This window comes from Colias croceus, chromosome 5 (genome assembly GCF_905220415.1).
Source record: "Colias croceus chromosome 5, ilColCroc2.1".
Classification (NCBI taxonomy): Eukaryota; Metazoa; Arthropoda; class Insecta; order Lepidoptera; family Pieridae; genus Colias; species Colias croceus.
The window spans coordinates 10,157,092-10,175,358 of record NC_059541.1 but is presented as its reverse complement, the minus strand read 5'-3'; the positions used below and the strand labels follow the sequence as shown (position 1 = coordinate 10,175,358).

The 18,267-nt window shown below is 33.4% G+C and overlaps 4 protein-coding genes across 6 annotated transcripts; 1 reads left to right on the top strand and 3 right to left on the bottom strand.

Annotated features, from left to right (window-relative positions):
- Positions 1-201: 201 nt before the first annotated feature.
- On the bottom strand, positions 202-6,422 carry LOC123692147 (membrane-associated progesterone receptor component 2). Its single transcript, XM_045636838.1, has 3 exons — positions 5,968-6,422; positions 5,585-5,734; positions 202-2,228 (listed from the first exon to the last, which is right to left on the bottom strand). Exons 1-3 carry the CDS (start codon positions 6,281-6,283, stop codon positions 2,107-2,109), a joined length of 588 nt encoding a protein of 195 aa, XP_045492794.1. The 5' UTR covers positions 6,284-6,422; the 3' UTR covers positions 202-2,106.
- Positions 6,423-8,017: 1,595 nt separating this feature from the next.
- LOC123691931 lies at positions 8,018-8,698 on the bottom strand. Its single transcript, XM_045636525.1, has one exon. The coding sequence runs from the start codon at positions 8,696-8,698 to the stop codon at positions 8,018-8,020; it is 681 nt and encodes a 226-aa protein (XP_045492481.1).
- A 3,464-nt stretch (positions 8,699-12,162) lies between these two features.
- On the top strand, positions 12,163-15,662 carry LOC123691750 (GDP-fucose transporter 1). Its single transcript, XM_045636293.1, has 5 exons — positions 12,163-12,364; positions 12,501-12,702; positions 13,127-13,352; positions 13,644-13,936; positions 14,154-15,662. The coding sequence occupies exons 1-5, from the start codon at positions 12,282-12,284 to the stop codon at positions 14,370-14,372; spliced, it is 1,023 nt and encodes a 340-aa protein (XP_045492249.1). The 5' UTR covers positions 12,163-12,281; the 3' UTR covers positions 14,373-15,662.
- Positions 13,003-18,052, bottom strand: LOC123691749 (iduronate 2-sulfatase). Of its 3 annotated transcripts, none has more exons than XM_045636291.1 (4): positions 17,730-18,052; positions 17,061-17,538; positions 16,300-16,572; positions 13,003-16,051 (listed from the first exon to the last, which is right to left on the bottom strand). In XM_045636291.1, the coding sequence occupies exons 1-4, from the start codon at positions 17,946-17,948 to the stop codon at positions 15,480-15,482; spliced, it is 1,542 nt and encodes a 513-aa protein (XP_045492247.1). In that variant the 5' UTR covers positions 17,949-18,052; the 3' UTR covers positions 13,003-15,479. The 3 variants fall into 3 exon arrangements, with proteins under 3 accessions (XP_045492247.1, XP_045492248.1, XP_045492245.1); XM_045636292.1 differs by having other exon boundaries at positions 16,300-16,575; positions 17,061-17,535; XM_045636289.1 differs by having other exon boundaries at positions 16,300-16,575; positions 17,730-18,051.
- Between the last annotated feature and the right edge of the window lie 215 nt (positions 18,053-18,267).

The window sequence follows — 18,267 nt, the reverse complement described above, 5'->3', positions numbered from 1 at the left end:
ATAATTATGATACACTAAGAAACGATAAACTCCAGGAAAACGTTTTCAGGAATTTTCTATTACAGGCTTAGTTTACAGGAAGCAATTGACTTTATGTCTAAGATTATCAAAATAGCAAAATGGATCGTGTCGAATAGAGCAAGGATCGTGTGGTTAAAGGTCTTAAATATTAATGATGACACAGAAATAAAACACATCATGTGAAAAAGACACTATATTTTTGTGACAATGTTAAAATAAACATTACATATATTTAATTCATTTGTTAACATTCAATAGCATTACATTCACACCATTTAACATCTCAACAATAAGCGATGTTTAGGCAACATTTATGTAATTTGATAGTTTTGATTTTTTATATAATTTTACAATAAAATAGGCGAAATGGAAAGTCACAAATAAATTTAAGCATTATGATGAATTGCGCCTAATCTTCGAAAGCTTATCCCACACTTACGATAACAAACCTCAACCAATTCATAAATTAACGCACTTTAAACTAATTTAGTCACAAAAAAGGCAAATTAATAAATATAACAGTTAATAGAGTGCTACAGCGAACTTATGATTACATTAATTTAATTGTCTCCATAGTTAAAAAAATGAAAAGAGCGGCGTCCTATTGTTGGATAAATTATGTTGAATAGTAAAAAAAATACACACAGACACACGACAAAATATAGTTATCTGTTTTTTAATGTGTCTAAATATATTTTTTTCCAGGCCAGATGACGGCACTCACTCTTTTATCTAAACATAATTGTGTTCATATAATGTTCACATATAAAATTAATAGCCAAAAACATATTATCAACTATTAAAACAATATCAAAATAACATAACACACTATTGGCAACATGCTTTATTCAAAATTTATTATAATTACAAACATTATACATTAAACTTTATTATGCACATTTCATTTTTAAGTTTGCAACACTTGATTTCAATGTTACCATATTTAAGTACCAAAGGTCAAGGAGAAACGAATAAGGTAAAGTCAAATGTATGAATTTCGAAATAAAGACAATTTTGATCCAATAAATAAACCTAAAATTCGCAATAAATGCACATAATAATATAACAAAACATTGTGGCTATGTTCTAGATCGAGAAATCGGTTTGCTTTGGACATTGAAAACATATAAATACACATTTGATATTCTATATATTTTTAATATTAATAGCTAGAAATTATAAGCTAGCGATTTTATTCGATTAAAGCGATTCACTTCATCAAAACAATCCAAATCCCACTTCTCGATCCAGAACAATAAAAGTTGAAACGCAATTTCATAACAAGGGATCGGGGGAATGTGTTAGGCTAATGTCCCTTAACGTTATCAACTTTATTTCGCCATCACTCAGTCTTTCGATTCACAAAACTGTAAATATACAACAATATAAACTACATATAACCTTCAAAAATATGTAAAAAGCAACAGTTCCAGAATAAGATAAGTAGGTCTCGAGTTATGTAGCGCGAAGCCGACGAGCCTGCGTTGGTCACTGAGGCCTGAGGTTACATAACACTTACAGATTTATATTGTTTCGCATTTATCATAATATCTTACTTGTCGACCTTATGCGATATAAATACGGCTTAATATTTAAACCTCGAGAAAAAATCATTGTGAAAAAATCTCCCACACTTATAATTAGTGGCAGTTAGCAATCACACAATATTCGTAACCGATTTAATGACTACTAATTATAGTTGTTTTGAACTGAAGTCTCGGTGAGAAATGTCGACAGTTTGCGATTTTTTTACTTGGTGGCCAATTAATTTTTTTTGCTAAAATTTCAGTTTATCATGAACAAAAAATTTGTGCGCAACTTGAGTCCTCAGTAACCATTAGTAGAATTATTAAGCGTTCTGTTATTTGAACGATAAATCAAAAAGTTAGGATATTTTACAATCTATGAGCACGGAAATTGAAGTGAGTGGGTAAGATTTAATAAATATAGTTTGTTAAACAATGATAAAGCGGGACAAAAGGATTATGGTGCTCAAAAATGATAAAAAAGCGATTTACATATCGATCGACCTAACTTTTTGACCCATCGGTCAATGTGATGAATGATTTTCGTCAAGTATGCAGTTTATTGTTCCTTTTTCTGTTCGGGGTTGTTTGTCGATAGTTCAGTGTCTTCCGTTTCTTCGTCTGAATAGTTCGCGGGTTCCTCGCCCGGCTTCAGCAACCGCCCGACGAGGTCGTACTTTTCTGAAATGACAAAAATTTTAATGATCATCTACGCATTTAATAAAACAGTTACCAGATCATTTCTGTACATTCAATATTCTTTTTTGATTTTGATTTTCCAAACTTATTTATAATCCACGAAAGCGAAGCCATAGGAGGTGGTGGTTTAATCTAATAAGGATTTATTTATCGAACGATTTATCGAACGTTTGAAAGACATTCATCACTCAATGCTCACTAAAATATATTATAATAGCCCAAAGATAAAATATCATATTCTGTATCACTTTTATGTGCATTACGTGCACAAATAAACAGTTAAAAGACAGAATAAACGTACGGTATTCCTATTATAAAAAAAAAATAATTGCAATTTGTGTGCAAAATTCATTCTCTCGCATTTTACTTTTAAAAGAAAAAAGGCAAAAATATAACATATTTAAAAAGGAAAAGAACATTAATTGTTCAATACGTGCCATAATATAGTCTCATATATAGAACAGTGGCTGTTTAATTTATATAAATTGGTACGACCTTTAGGTGTCGACATTATAATTATATTCAACGAAGTGTGCTTCGAAAAAATAAAGGTTATTAAGTATAGTTCTCGTGGTTTTATTTTATTGTTAAGTACATATCTTTAATTTCCCATTTAGAAATTATAAAATGGTCACCTTGGCGAAAACACAGTCTCTTCACATAATTTGAATATTTAACCAATTCTAGATTCTACATGAATTAGCTGGCGTGTGCGGTCGGTTTTTGTGCTCGCTTCAAAGGTGCCTCAGTTGCGTGATGTTTTTGTTCGCAAGTTTCCAAAAGTGGATCAGTGTCTTAAAGTTCCACGATCGGTGGGATCGATAGATCGTTTGGTGTGGACCCGGCTAATTAACATAATTTAGGTCTGTGATCTTAAGGGAATGGATAATAATGAACACATTCAACTGCAAAAATATTGTTTTGATATAAACGCAAATACAAAGGCTGAGATGTTTTCAAGTTATAGATGTTCTTCAAAGATGCAATGCAAATGTCAGGTAAATGCCTGACTCAAGACTGAGCGAGATGTTAACTATTATTTGCGTGTAGTGTAGTGTAGCCCGTCTATCTATTTAAGTGGAGGCTCCCTAACATATTTCTGGCACTGAGAGACCGGTCACGGTGCTAGACGCTAACACAGCCGTAATAAAGTTGAATATCGCGTGCGCTCTTTGATCGCGTTCGAGCTCGAAAAGTAAGTCTCAATTCTTATTTCGTTTATAACTAAAGTAATAATTGATCTAGAGAAAAAATGTCTTGGGATCCGATAGTAAAATCTATTTTCTTACTGTTGACATTTATTTTAGACATAAAGTCTAAGTAAATCTTTAAAAAAATGTAATAATCCTTAAAAAAGGCATAATTTTTTAATAAAAAATGAATCGAGCGAATATGTTACAATTACGTAGCCGTTTTGTACATCGAAAGAAAAAGACCCAATAAATCATATTTCCATTCCAGTTCCATTTTGATTGTATGTGTGCCTGTTTCAGAATATTAATGCAAATTCACATAAAATTTAGGGAGCCTCCCCTTAATACACCTGTTAAACTTACAGTTTGACACTGTAAGCTGTAAGTGGGATGAATCATGATCCATGGTCATTATCAAACCAAATATTCATTTCATAAATGTGCAAACATAAGGCAAAATGCAGTGTCAAGATATTATTAAAAACATGCATACATAAATATTTACTCTTACAATATCCTGATAACATGAATAATTTCAAGGTGAGGTGTCAAATATTTTTTGCAGTTGTATAATAAATATGATACCTAAATAAAATGAAATTGCCGCGACTGTAAAAACGCGTTTATTGTCGTGGTGTTATGACTTCCTTCTTGTGTAAATTTGTTCGCTATGATGTAATAGCATGAAGATCTTAAAAAAGCTTTATTTCTGCTGCTAGATACCTAGTAAAATTAAAAATAGTAATTACTCCTTACTGTGTCAGAGCCTATTTTAAGTACATATACTTTTCTTATGTATTCACAAGTCATTGGGAATTTATATTGCCGATAAAATATAATTTAAGATGAACATTAAACTTTCAAATTTAACAATATTTATGTTGTTTACATCTTATTTTAAGGGTTTCTTTTTAAGTTAATATATCAAATCTCATATCTTTAGTAGTCTATTAAAAGTTATAGAACATGTTACAAATGTTAAACATACTAAAGTACCCATATATTATGTAAATCTTTCAGGAAGGAACTCAATAACACAAGTGTTACAGAAATATAATTAATATGCTTTAACAGGGTTAAGAGTGCAATGTAAATAAACCAGTGCTGATAGCCGCACTAAATACATACTATTTTAAGTATCACTGACTTTGACTGCCATTTGAGATATATTTCGAAACTAAGTATTGTAATCAATAAGGGTTCAATGTTTTTATAGCGTTTTTAACTTTTAATGAATTGTTTTGATGATTTGATAATAATAAATTGTTTTGTTTATTTAAAAAAGTGATAGTTAATTAAATGCTAAGAAATGTATGGAATGTGATATTGTTAGAGCTATTAAAAGTTTAGAAAGACTTTTTTTTTAATTCAAACAATTACCATTCTATGAATCAATATTTAACTATTATTCACTTTTAAATATGCTTATAAATATCTGAACAACAACATCATTGTCATATTATACTCTTAAAATAACTAAACGTTAACAAAACTCACATTATAACATACACATTCAAATATTTTTTTGATGATTAAGGAATAAGGATACATAAAGGTTATGATAATAAATATATTTATCTCACATGCTGATTATGATAAAAATATAAATAAAGATTGTTGGTATTCATGATAAACTGTTTGCAGTGATAACAAAATTCTATGCATTACTTATTTAGCCTGAATAACATTAACAATAATTTCATAATTTCTTTGACTTATTTTATTATAGATTAGGGATTATCAATAAATTTTTTCTTCAGTTTATTTTTTTAATTTTAATTTTGACGTGACAACGTCTTATAATTCGATAAAGCCGGCTGCACGCACGAAAAAACATGACTCATGCGGCGTTACCTCGCTCTGACTCATCTGAGGCGTTCCATGTAAGGCTTGAAGTTCGAGTGAGAGCGCGGAACGAGCGACAAAGAAGTACAATCGGACGTTGTCACATTCAATTATCATCAGTAAACCGACTTTACAGACAACCAATTTTTTTTAAATTATATTTGTGGTAATTGATTGATAAAAATTTTAATTTCATTAATATTATCATTAGTGAATAATTTATGAATATAAAAGAATAGGTAAATAGATTACATTTTCTACCCTTCATTATAACAAGCTTTTATTCACTATCAAACCTACCTCTGAACTGCGCCTCCCATTCTTTGACAGATTCCATTTCCATTGAGTTGAGATCACTTAAGTCGTCATATTCCTTATCTGATGATGTGACTGAAAATGTGGCCAAACCTCGAGATGCATCTTTACCACCAAATGCTGCATAAGGTCCACCTGGAACATATAAATAAACATAATTTCAATGCGACTTTCTTAATGAATTATTTTTATATTTATTTTCATATGACATAATATAATTATTATTATATTTATTTTCAACTCACGATGACACTCCGGCACTATAATCAGGTATATCTATAACACGATGATGTTTAATGCAGGTCGCGCATGAATGCATAATCACTGACTCATAAAAGTCAAGCTATTAATAAAACTGATGCACTCACCGGGTCCATAGAAGCGGCGTCCCCGCGTGGCATCAAAAATCCATCCATTTACTGCTACTAAAACTCTACCATCGGGTTGAGTCCCATCATATTGACGTAATTCGGCAACAGTCATGTCTTTTCGAATTTTAGGCAACTCGGGCATCGGCGCCTCTGCAGATAATTTACCAAACTTGCTCCTAAATATTTTATACACTAATACAATAATGATAACAGTCAAGAGCAAGTTCACCGGACTTAGTAATTCACTTATGAAACTGGAAGAAACTTCGGTATTTTCGCTTTCCGCATTTTTAATTTCGGGAAACGACGACATTTTTAATTTACGCGTGTCTATCACACAGCCTCTAGCACAACTTTGTTTGTGTACAAATTTTAAATATTACGATAGCACAGATCACTGTTCAATCATAGTACAAAAAATAATCAAGTTACTGACGTCAGCCTTCGTTCCGTCGCGGAGACAAATTTAAATAATGTTTCCAGATGTAAAAAAAGGACAATAATTCTATTCACTTTTTAAAAAACATTTTCAAGAAATTCATTAATTTAGCTATTGAAATTTAACGTCACCAGCTTAGTCAGTTCCGTCCAAGGAAAAATTTCCATGGGATTATATAGATTTTACGCAAGAAGCTTATATCTAATACACTGGAGATTGCACTATGAACGTTGACAAGTCACGGGAAGGTATGACCTTGAATGACGCCTGGTTGTTCCTTCATCCCTTTCACACCAACTTGCCAAGTTAGGTGTGAAAGGGACAAAAAACATCCAGGCGTCATTCAAGGTCATACCTTCATGCTTCTTGGTTTGAGACATAAAAATCATAACATAGTGCTGGATTGTGCTAGAGCTAGACCGTGTGTTACGACGCGATGTGCAAGAAAGACAAACAAACCAACAAAACGTTGGGCAAACGTTGTTATGCCGTACTCTTGTTACCAAAATGAAGAAAATAGATGTTGGCCGATTTTCAGATCTACCCAACCCAATAGACATACAAAAATATTTTGAGACTAATAATTGGTCCAGCCTTTTCGGAGGAGTTGTATAACTAACATTGTGAATTTAATTTACTTCTCTTCAATATTGATAATCTCGAAAACAGTTCAACTTATAAGAAAATATGAGATAGAAAAGTTGTAGAGAATTTAATTCTATTGTAGGGTCTTGTTATGTGCGGGTGTAATAAAAGATGATTAACTACGAAAAGGTTATATTTCGTTAACTACATATATTTAACCGTATGTAATTAATATTCGACCTAATGCGACCCACCCGCGTCCCGACAAGCCCGTAACTGTCTGTGCATAGCGCACGAACTGTTTATATATGAGTTACCGTGTGAACTTTCTTAGCGTTACACTTGAAATTCGATAACTCATAAATTGGCTTGTCGACGCTACATCATTCCCCCCTTAAAAAATAAAAAGGGTATACAAGTAAAAAAAAAAACTTACAATTAAACTAAACATTAAACAGATGGGTGTATATAAAGTGTCGCTATATAAGGTTACAAAATGTTTACAATATAAAGTATAAAAAAGGTTCACAATATAAATCAATCAATACGTATCGTATACAAGTGGTTAACAGTTAACACCTAATTTCGTTAAACTATTTATGTTATTACAAAAACTCGGTTGGGTCTTCTAAGTGGCGTGTGTTAATTGTTACACGTCAATTAACACTTAGCAACATCAACATTTCAAATCGCAATACGTTCTTTACACTTGTATCGTTTAATATTACAAAGGCTATTACATACTAAACACTCAAAAGCCATAAATCAAAAGTACTTAAATTTCTAAGTAGTAAACATTTCAATAAAAACTTAACACAAACATAAATTTGAAATACCATACTTAAAACGTTAAAGCATTAATAATGAACTCGTTTCAAATTTCATAAGTGCTATTATTTATTAAATACGATGTGTTGATTACTAAGTATTTATTATACATTTCTATGAAGTCTTATGAATACTTATAATCATCGTAATTCTAATTTAAAATAGTTGAAACAATTACAAATACAATACTACCTATTACCTAAATCGTACCGGTAATCGAATAGCTCTTCCACTACGCGTGGTATGTGTATTAGGCAATTCGCTACTTGGAATTTGTAATGGAACCTCAGTATCTGCCCCAGATGTCGTATCACTATCATCATTCAAATAATATGCAGGTTTTAGACGGTCTACAGATATTCTAACTTTCCTGCCAGTCATTTGAATGTAAAATACCTTTTCCTCTCGACTCAGCACACGATAAGGACCGTCGTATGTTGGTTGTAGAGGCTTACGCACTGCGTCGTTTCTTACAAAAACATAATCGCATTTTTCTAAATCGGGGTGAATAAATATGTTCCGTCTTACATTCTGCCTAATAGCTACTGACTGATATTTCCTAATAGTATCTCGTAATTTACTTACATACTCAAGACTGCTATCTATTTCAAAACTCGATTTTTTATCGTAATAATCACCTGGTAATCGTAAAGTTGTTCCGTACGTAATTTCTGCTGCGCTTATGCCGGTATCACTTCTTACTGCTGTTCTAAGTCCTAGCAACACAGTTGGTAATTCCGTAACCCAAGATGATGATATATTGCATAAGCGAGCCGTTAATGCCGCTTTAAGCGACCTATGCCAACGCTCTACCGCCCCGTTACTCTGTGGGTGGTACGGTGTCGTACGCAACTTATTAATACCTAATAACTTCATTAGTGTAGCAAATAATTTACTTTCGAATTGGCGTCCTTGATCGCTTGTTAGCCTTTTCGGACAACCAAAACGAGAGATCCATCCTTCATATATTACACGCGAAATCGTTTCAGCAGTTATATCTTTCGTAGGAAAACATTCTGGCCATCGCGTCCCCCTATCAACTATGGTTAGGCAATACCTAAAACCTTCGGGTGAAGTGGGTAAAGGTCCAATTAAATCAACATGAATATGTTCAAACCTATCGCACTGCGGAAACGATCCTAAACCTGATAGATAGGGAGGCGAGGTAGCTAAATGGCGTAATTAAACGGCGCCGTCGAGACTTATCAAAATCGATAGATAAAATAATTTCGAAAAGAAAAGCTTCTATGGTAAAAATCATTTTAGCGGTGGGTTTGGCGTGTACGGATTTTCAAAAATGTAAAAAAAAATAGTTACTTGGGCATTCTCGAGCGCGTCAGATATTCATACTACGTATGCCCCAAGTGCCTCTGATAACAACGGTATACTAATCTGCCGGTTTGCGTGGTGGGGCTAGGCATATTAATTCGTCAAAAATGCACAAAAAAAAAAATTTACTCGAGCGCGTCAGATTTTCGGAAGGGGTGTTAAGTAGACCCCAAGGAAGCTCCCCTTAAAAAAACTGACGATTTCGGCGTGACGATAAGTTACGATGAATTTTTGAAAATGCAGAAAAAAAAAGTCCTTTTGAAATACTCGAGCGCGTCAGATTTTCATAGGGGAGGTTTATCTCGGTCTCCTGAAAGCATATTTTCTTAATCTGACAAAAATGTTGGTGGGTTCTCTTAATCTGACCGAAAAAGGTTTGAGAGTTTCTTTTTTTTAATCATCGTTATTTCATATCAATTTTTCTTAACACCCTCAGTTTTCGAGATATACTCAAAAAACCGGGAGTTTGAGTTTTTATGATGCTTCAAGTCAAAAAGTTTTAACTTTGGACAAAAATGTAAAGAGACCTTTTTTGTGTAAAATAAAATTACCTTTTTTGTTTATTCAAACTTTTTTTTTTGTAAAATGTATCGTTCGCGACTTATACTGCAATGCGTTTTTCGGAAGACGAAATGGCTCCTCCAGACTTCCGGTCACGCGGAAACCGGCAGATTTTGTATTTTTAGTAAGTTTTAGATTATATTCTTCAAAATAAAAATAAAAACAAGCGCGCTCGAGAATGCCGGATTAACGTTTTTTTTTTACAAGTTAGCGACCCTATAACTTGGCGGCGTCAAGGACTTATCGTCAGATTAGTTAAATTTAGTCTTAAAACACTAAAATCAACCCCCAATATCTTAATCTGACGCGCTCGAGTATTTCAGACTATCGATTTTTTTTTACTAATCTGATCGTCTATCCTGGGCGCGCGTCACTACTTAAAGAGCTAAATAGTTAACAAGGTTGTTCTATTAGGTCTAAGGTATCTCTCATATCTTAAACTGCCACGCTCGAGTATTGCAGAAAATTCCCCTCTTCGCCTCCCTATCTATGACATTGTATGTCGATTAACCTTCGATCGTTGACATTCAATGCATGTTTTAGCCCATTGGCCAACGTGAAGATTCATATTTGGCCAATAAAAACGATTTTGAATCAATTTGCGTGTAGTCCTTATTCCGGGATGACATAAATTATGTACACTATCAAAAGCAATACGTCGAAATTTATCAGTCAAGTAGGGTCTAATTTTATCATTATCTAAATTACAGTAAATAAATGTACCACTTTCAGGTAACATAATTTTCTTTAACCTATTATTAGCGTCTTTCGAATTAGATAATAATTGCAACAAATAAGAATCCTGTTGTTGATTCTTAGCAAGTTCCGCGTATGGTTTTTAATCACTACACAGTACACTCACTCGCGGATCGGTTATTTTTCGACACTGGTAAAATTAAAACATTGCGCCGGTGTCCACTAAAAACTTAATTTTACTCTTCCTGTCATATATGCACAGGCGTTTATTTACGGTGGAACAGACATCCGCCTTTGTCTGCACCGTATTTAGTTTTTTGATCGTCTCTCCTGCTGCTTCTGCCACGCACAAGGTTGAATGCACTTGCTGGCATTGTTCTTATAGCGGTAATGGTAATAACATAACCAATTTGGTCTTCTCTGTTTTGATATTCCTGCACGATCGTGATTTTGAGATGCGGAACGATGCGTGCTATTTCCATACCTTCGACCGCTAAACGATTTGCCTCTCGAGCCTGCACATTCCAGCTGGTTTATCCGCTGCTTTATTTGTGCTAACTGCTCGAGAAGGGTTAACTGTACCGACGAAACTGCTCTAACTGGAACTGCCGGATTCATTTTTTTAACCGACTTCAAAAAAAAGGAGGAGGTTATCAATTCGGCCGGTATATTTTTAATTGTTAACAAACGATATCTATGCAATTCACTATAATAATGTTCACTTTTCGTCGGGAGTCACCAATGTAGGGGCTTGTTATGTGCGGGTGTAATAAAAGATGAATAACTACGCAAAAGGTTATATTTCGTTAAATTACATATATTTATTCGTATGTAATTAATATTCGACCTAATGCGACCCACCCGCGTCCCGACAAGCCCGTGACTGTCTGTGCATAGCGCACGAACTGTTTATATATGAGTTACCGTGTGAACTTTCTTAGCGTTACACTTGAAATTCGATAACTCATAAATTGGCTTGTCGACGCTACACTATTATAATATTTTTTACTTTTGCGCAGATTCGGGCAAGCGCTAAAGAAATTTGCCGCTAGTTAAACTAATTATTGAAAAAAATAAAAAATATTATTTTTTTGCAAACATTCGTATGTATACACAATAAAAAAAACCAGTCAAGTGCGAGTCGGATTCGCGCACGAAGGGTTCCGTACTATGGGAACCCTCCCTTTATATAATGTATATTTTTAAATTTTTAGCTAAAGCGGCAACGGAAATACATCATTTGTGAAAATTTCAGCTTTCTATCTATTTGTTGTTATAGCGGTAACGGAAATATATCATTTGTGAAACCTTCAGCTTTCTAGCTATCATGGTTTATGAGATGAATCTTTGCGCATATAATGATAAATTTGGGAATGCTATCTTATGCGTGAAAAAGTGAAAAAAAAAAAAATAAACAACGAAATCTATATCACTACATAGTAGGTATAAAACAAAGTCGCTTTCTCTGTCCCTTTGTATGCTTAAATCTTTATAACTATGCAATGAATTTTGACGCGGTTTTTTTTTAATAGATAGAAAGCGGGCGACGCCGCGGGCGATAAACTAGTAGTGTATATAATTGAAGTGACATGTTTTTCTGCATTATTTATTTTTTGTCGGTGTACATTCCGTTAGACGCATTGCTTTGGGAATACGTTAATGTCACAGTCAAGCACTGTCAAACCTGACAATACGTCAATCAGAATGGTTTTGAAAAATGTCATTGCACATTTAGGCAGCAGACATGTCAAAAAACAAATTGAAAAAATAGAAACATTCGTAATGTGTGTATGGTTGATGTAGGTGTACCGTGATAAATTAAAATTAGATTCAAGTGAAGCGATAATACATAGAAATTATAATAAAAACATAGATGTCTAAACATAGAAATATGGAAGACCAAACAGATCTATGTTCAAGATATATAAAAATATTTATAGTTGTTGCATGCTATTGGTAAGATAATAATTAAATTTTTATGTTTCATTGATAATTGTTTAATTTATAAGTGATCATCCGTTTTACCTTACATTACTTAATGTTATACTGTGGATTTTTTTATTTAATTTAAGATTGCTTTTTTCGGTTGTAGGATTGTTTCAATAGCCACAGTATTTGTGAATAAAAGTTTACTCAGTGGTCAGGACGTGGCACTAGAAGCACCCTTATTTATAACATGGTTTCAATGCATAGTTTCATTTACAATATGTTTTACTCTCAGTAAAACTGGTGGCATACCAGGTGTTTTTAAATTTCCCAAAGGAACACCATGGAACCTTGAAATAATGTGGAAGGTATGGGAGCAATTTGTTACACATGTTATCTCTAAATACTTGGAAATCTTATCTTGATGACCAATTTGTAATTGTAATCAATTGGTTTTACCTTTGTTTATTGTATTTGAACAAAAATATGTTTCAATACATACATAATAGTATGATATAAATACATAATAATAATACTGATGTGGAAATTTTTATATTTTAATAACTCAGCCCCCGGAATCTATTGTGTCGTGGACCGATCTGGCCGCTGGGGGCTCAATGGGTTAAAGTTTTTTTTCTACCAATACACAATAAACAATAATAAAAATGTTTGGAAAGTAAGGATTTAATTAAATGCTTTTGCCACAAATCTTTCTTCCTTTTAGAATGAAATAAACAGATTATTCATCAAACTAATACAGTTTACAATTTGATGCTTTTTATATTTTTCCAGGTTATACCATTATCAATAATGTTCACACTGATGATAGCAACCAACAATCTATGTTTAAAATATGTTGGTGTTTCTTTCTACTATATTGGAAGATCTTTGACTACAGTATTTAATGTTATATTCAGCTGGGTGTTGTTAAGACAAAAAACATCTTTAAGGTGTATAATGTGTTGTACATTTATTGTCTTTGGATTTTATATTGGAGTTGATCAGGAGGAGCTATTAGGTATAGATTATCACTACATAGTATAAAACAAAGTCGCTTCTCTGTCCCTTTGTATGCTTAAATCTTGAAAACTACGCAACGGATTTTGATGCGGTTTTTTTTAATAGATAGTGATTCAAGAGGAAGGTAGTATATAATTTATTAGGTTTTAGACAAAGTGGGCGAGGCCGCTGGCGGAAAGCTAGTATTTAAAAAACTGTGCATTCATGCTCTTATCCTTGTTTATTGTTGTTTCTTTACTAAGCACATGAATAATGTTGTGTGTATTTGAAATTATAATATTTGTTACAGGATCATTCTCATTAATCGGGACAATTTATGGAGTGGTGGGCTCCTTAATGCTTTCCCTCTATTCCATATTTACAAAGTCAGTGTTACCAAGTGTTAATCAAGAAATATGGCTGCTGTCATATTATAATAATGCCTACTCTATTATATTGTTCTGCCCCTTAATGGTCTTAAATGGGGAGTTAAGTGTGCTTTGGAATTATCCTAATTACCATAGTTCCTATTTTTGGATGCAAATGGTCATTGGTGGCTTTTGTGGATTTGCAATAGGATATTTCACATCTCTACAAATTAAGGTAAATTTTTAGTTTTGGACAAATATAAATATGTATATACATAAAAGTAGGGACAAGAAGGCAATCAGCCTTTTGTGTCCTGTCAGACCGAAACATTTCTTTACGCATTGACCACTGCACAAATGGCAAGGCAGTCAAAAATTAAGTGGGTTAAATATTGATTGAATTTAACAAGATTTAATTTAAATAATTACTTACTAAATAATTATTTTTACAGGTAACATCACCATTAACACATAACATCTCAGGCACAGCAAAGGCTTGTGCTCAAACAGTTATGGCAACTCAATGGTACAATGAGACAAAGAATTCTCTCTGGTGGGCGTCAAATTTAATTGTATTGGCCAGTACTGCATTATATGCAAGGTTTAAACAAGTTGAAATGGAAGAAAACTCCAGAAAAATTATTCCCGAAGAAAAAAGAAGTTTAGTGTAAACAAGACTGTTTAGAATGTTGTGTATTTTGGATATGTAGCACAAATTTAGTATTGTATATGTGTAAATGTAGTTAGAAACATATCAGGAGATAGTATTAATGTTATTGCAACATTGCATTATTAATTGACAGATTTAAGTGATAAGGAATTTTTATGAAATACTGTTATTGGAATGCTTCAAACATGTCCAGTACATAGAGTGAAAAATATTACCTATATTTCCACTCGACATGCTTTCTTATTGTCCACATTTTATTACAATTACTGTAATCTGTATGTATTTTTACACCAAAGAGTATACAATGTAGAATACAAGGAAGTTACTCTCATGAGCTTATACATATATAGCCAGTTTCTGAATGTAAAGAATGTCTGCAACCATACTTAAATGCTGCTTAAACATTTTCTTGTATTTGTATGTGACATAGGCTTTCTCAAACCTTAATCAAATCAATTCTCAATTGAAAGACCGGCCGGGCGTAGCTATAGTATCCTAATTTGAAACACAATCTAAAGCTTCTACGTCAGAAATATGCAAAATTTTTTGAGGGCTTCCTGAATGTTCTTTAAATACATCCAGAATAAATGTGATAATTTCTAATAAAACTTCTGCTATCGTAATTGACGTACAAGAATCAACTAGACTCACAATTACACTCAAAAAGTGTCCGAAGCGCACTCTGCCTCCTATTGGGCAGAGTTTTCAAATTAGCGAGTAGACAGTACAGACCTGTCAGACAGTAACAGTAGACTCCAAACATATCGTAAAGAATCAGTTGCAGAGATGAGTGTGTAGACACAGCATCAGCTTCTTTTTTCCGTATATAATTGGGCATAACGGATGCGACATTCCGAGTTTTGAAATAATATTAATTTTTGGGTGAAGACTTTAATATAGTTAAACTAGTGCATTATACTAAAAAATTATTTACTTCCTGCCATTGCCCATTAGCTATGTAAATTATTGACTATAATATACTACGATATTTAAATTTTATTGTAAATATTTAAGATATTATACCTACTTACATACAATAATGAGTATTTTTAGTATAAGTCAAGCATTTAAAAATGTTACTTGAATTTATTCCTATATTTATGTAAGTTTACCTATTGTTTTGTACCCTAAGCAATTTCGATAGCTTAGATTTTATATCTTTATATTTATGTTTCATGTGAATGTTATTAGATTCCTCAGGATCCAGGACATGATCATACAGTTCTATACCCAGTGTTGTATTCCAATCTTTTGTAAATAAAATACTATTAAACGCTATCCATTCTGTGTATCTGTATCTTTTTGTTCGTATACTATACCCCATTATTTTTATATCTTTTAGTCGCGGTTTGTCAGAATTTATTTGAGGTTGTACTGATGGGCGAGGATATTGACTCAAAGCAAAGGCTGTTCGTTTCATATCTCCGTCTACTTTAGCACGCATATACGGCATTAAACTTTTGCCTTCGAAACATTGTGTTTTTTTACTATTTTCACACTTTGGTATGCTAGTTTTTAAACCAGCCAATTCTATCAAAGTTGGAAATATGTCTATTAATTCCACAGGGCTGTCTACATGTTTTGGATTTAAGCCGGGTACATGGAATATAAGAGGTACTTTTAACGCGACATCGAAATTGCTGTATTTTGCCCATAGTCCATTTTCTCCCAAGGACCAACCTGAAAATAAGTTTTATTGACATTGTTTATGTTTCCAATACTTACGTTCTTCTAATTTATAAAACATACGAAAATACAACTATAGCATACTTCTTGGCCAAAATGCGTGGTGGAGGAAGCTTACCCATATAAAAATGTACTAAAACTTGATGCGCAAACTTCCCCCACCACGCTACTTTTTGGCCAAGAAGTTTGCCGAGGGCTATACCTCCCCTGAGTATATTATATGTTCTGTGCGCTATACTGACCGTGATCGCTCGTTAATACAACGATAGTTTTCCTCATATCGACATTAGCCAATAAGTTTCCAATCAAATCATCTACATAAGAAGATGCGGCATAGTAGCTCTGTTTGATCCTCAAGGTCCACTCAAAGGGCATGATTCCATAAGGAAAGGATATATTAAGCCGTTTTATGTCGTCCCTTCGACGGACGTCTAGCCAAGGATGCCAAGACACTGTTGGAAGAGCTTGTGGTTTCCATGGGTAAGACGGCGGTCTTACATTTTCTATTGGAACATCTTCTGTAAGGTTAAAATATTAAGATTTCCTTATCAACTATATTTTTAAATTTAACAAGTTATAAGAAAGTCTTTAAAAAGTATTTTAGTAACTAACAAATTAAAAGGAGTTGAAATTTATTTTAATACTTTTCGACAAATACGAAATATTAAGCGATTGCATAGCTTCTATCGCGAGAAATTCCGTAACGAAAAAACCTCACGCTCCCCACTCCGACGGGCTCGGAGGTGTGGCTTGAAGGCATGCTATGCAATAGCTTTACCGCGGCAGTCCCCGAGTGCCACACGTCTTTTTTTTAAGCTATTGCATAGCTTCTATCGCGGGCCTTGAGCGCGGGGACAGAATCGAGAAAATCCGTAACGAAAAAACCTCACGCTCCCCACTCCGACGGGCGGAGGTGTGGCTTAAAGGCATAGCATGCAATAGCTTTACCGCGGCAGTCCCCGAGTGCCACACGTCTTTTTTTTGTAGTTAAACCGGAACATACCTAAATACTGTGAAGGAAACCTCAATGGTATATGTGGTTTGTGAAATCCAACGGCTACAAAAATGGGCTTTGTTGCATTCCTTTCTTTAAAGAGATTAATAGCATTATTTAAAATTTCTAGATCCGGTAATGTTTTTCCTGGTTGCGTTGTAACATTTATAGGGCAAATAAGATTCCTTTGCAATTTTCCAGTCTTATTATCGTTGCAAACTTTTGAATCTTTGTAAATCTCACTGGGAGCATGATATGGAAGAACAGACCAGCTATAAGGGTAATCATCAGAAAAATTAGAACTCTTTCCTGGGTGAAAGATTTTACCAAAGGAATACGTATCATATCCAGATTCCTTAAATACTTGTGGAAGCGTTGAGAAATTCGCAACGCTATCACGCCAGTAACTGTAAAAATCATACAAGCGCAATGAATCGGGTCTCCGTCCGGTCAATATTGAATTTCTGCTTGGAGCGCATAGCGCCTGCTGAAAAATGAACAAAAAATATCGCATTGAATGAATAATATATTATTTAGATTTTATATTTTAAGAATAAGACAGCTTTTCTAGATAAATCCACAATAAACATCTTTCATTCGCAACTTGCGAATGAAAGATGTTTATTGCGAATCGCAAGTTTTATGCAAGAAAAAGAAAAATAATAATTCGTCACTTACTTGAGCAAATGCATTTTGAAAAATTACTCCGTTTCCCGCCAATTTATGAATGTTCGGTAAATAAACTTCGGAAATGGTTAAGAGCCGCAGGTCATCAATTATGATAAATAAAATATTCTTAGAAATATGATTGGCTTTGCAAAAGTTCGAAATTTGAACGAGATAAATAAAAAATACAATTATTACACCTTTAAATCTGTCACATTCGAAAATCATCATATTTTCTATTTCTCACCTACTCACGCTTTTTGTGAAGTCAAGTCAAGCGAAGTATTTTTTATTGTGTCACAGATACCCACAGCAGATACCACAAGTAGATACTTGGATTTATGAGCGCACCAAGGTACCTATTCAAATTCCAAGTCAATGCTCAGTTAAAATAAAACAACACGCAACCGCACGCATATTACTTGCTCTGTGCCACACGCTACATCACAGAGCACATTATAATCATTATAATAAAACTAGCTACCTACTCGCGATTCAGTTTCAGCAACAATAAAAAAAAAAAAAAATAATGCACTTTTTAATTAGACAT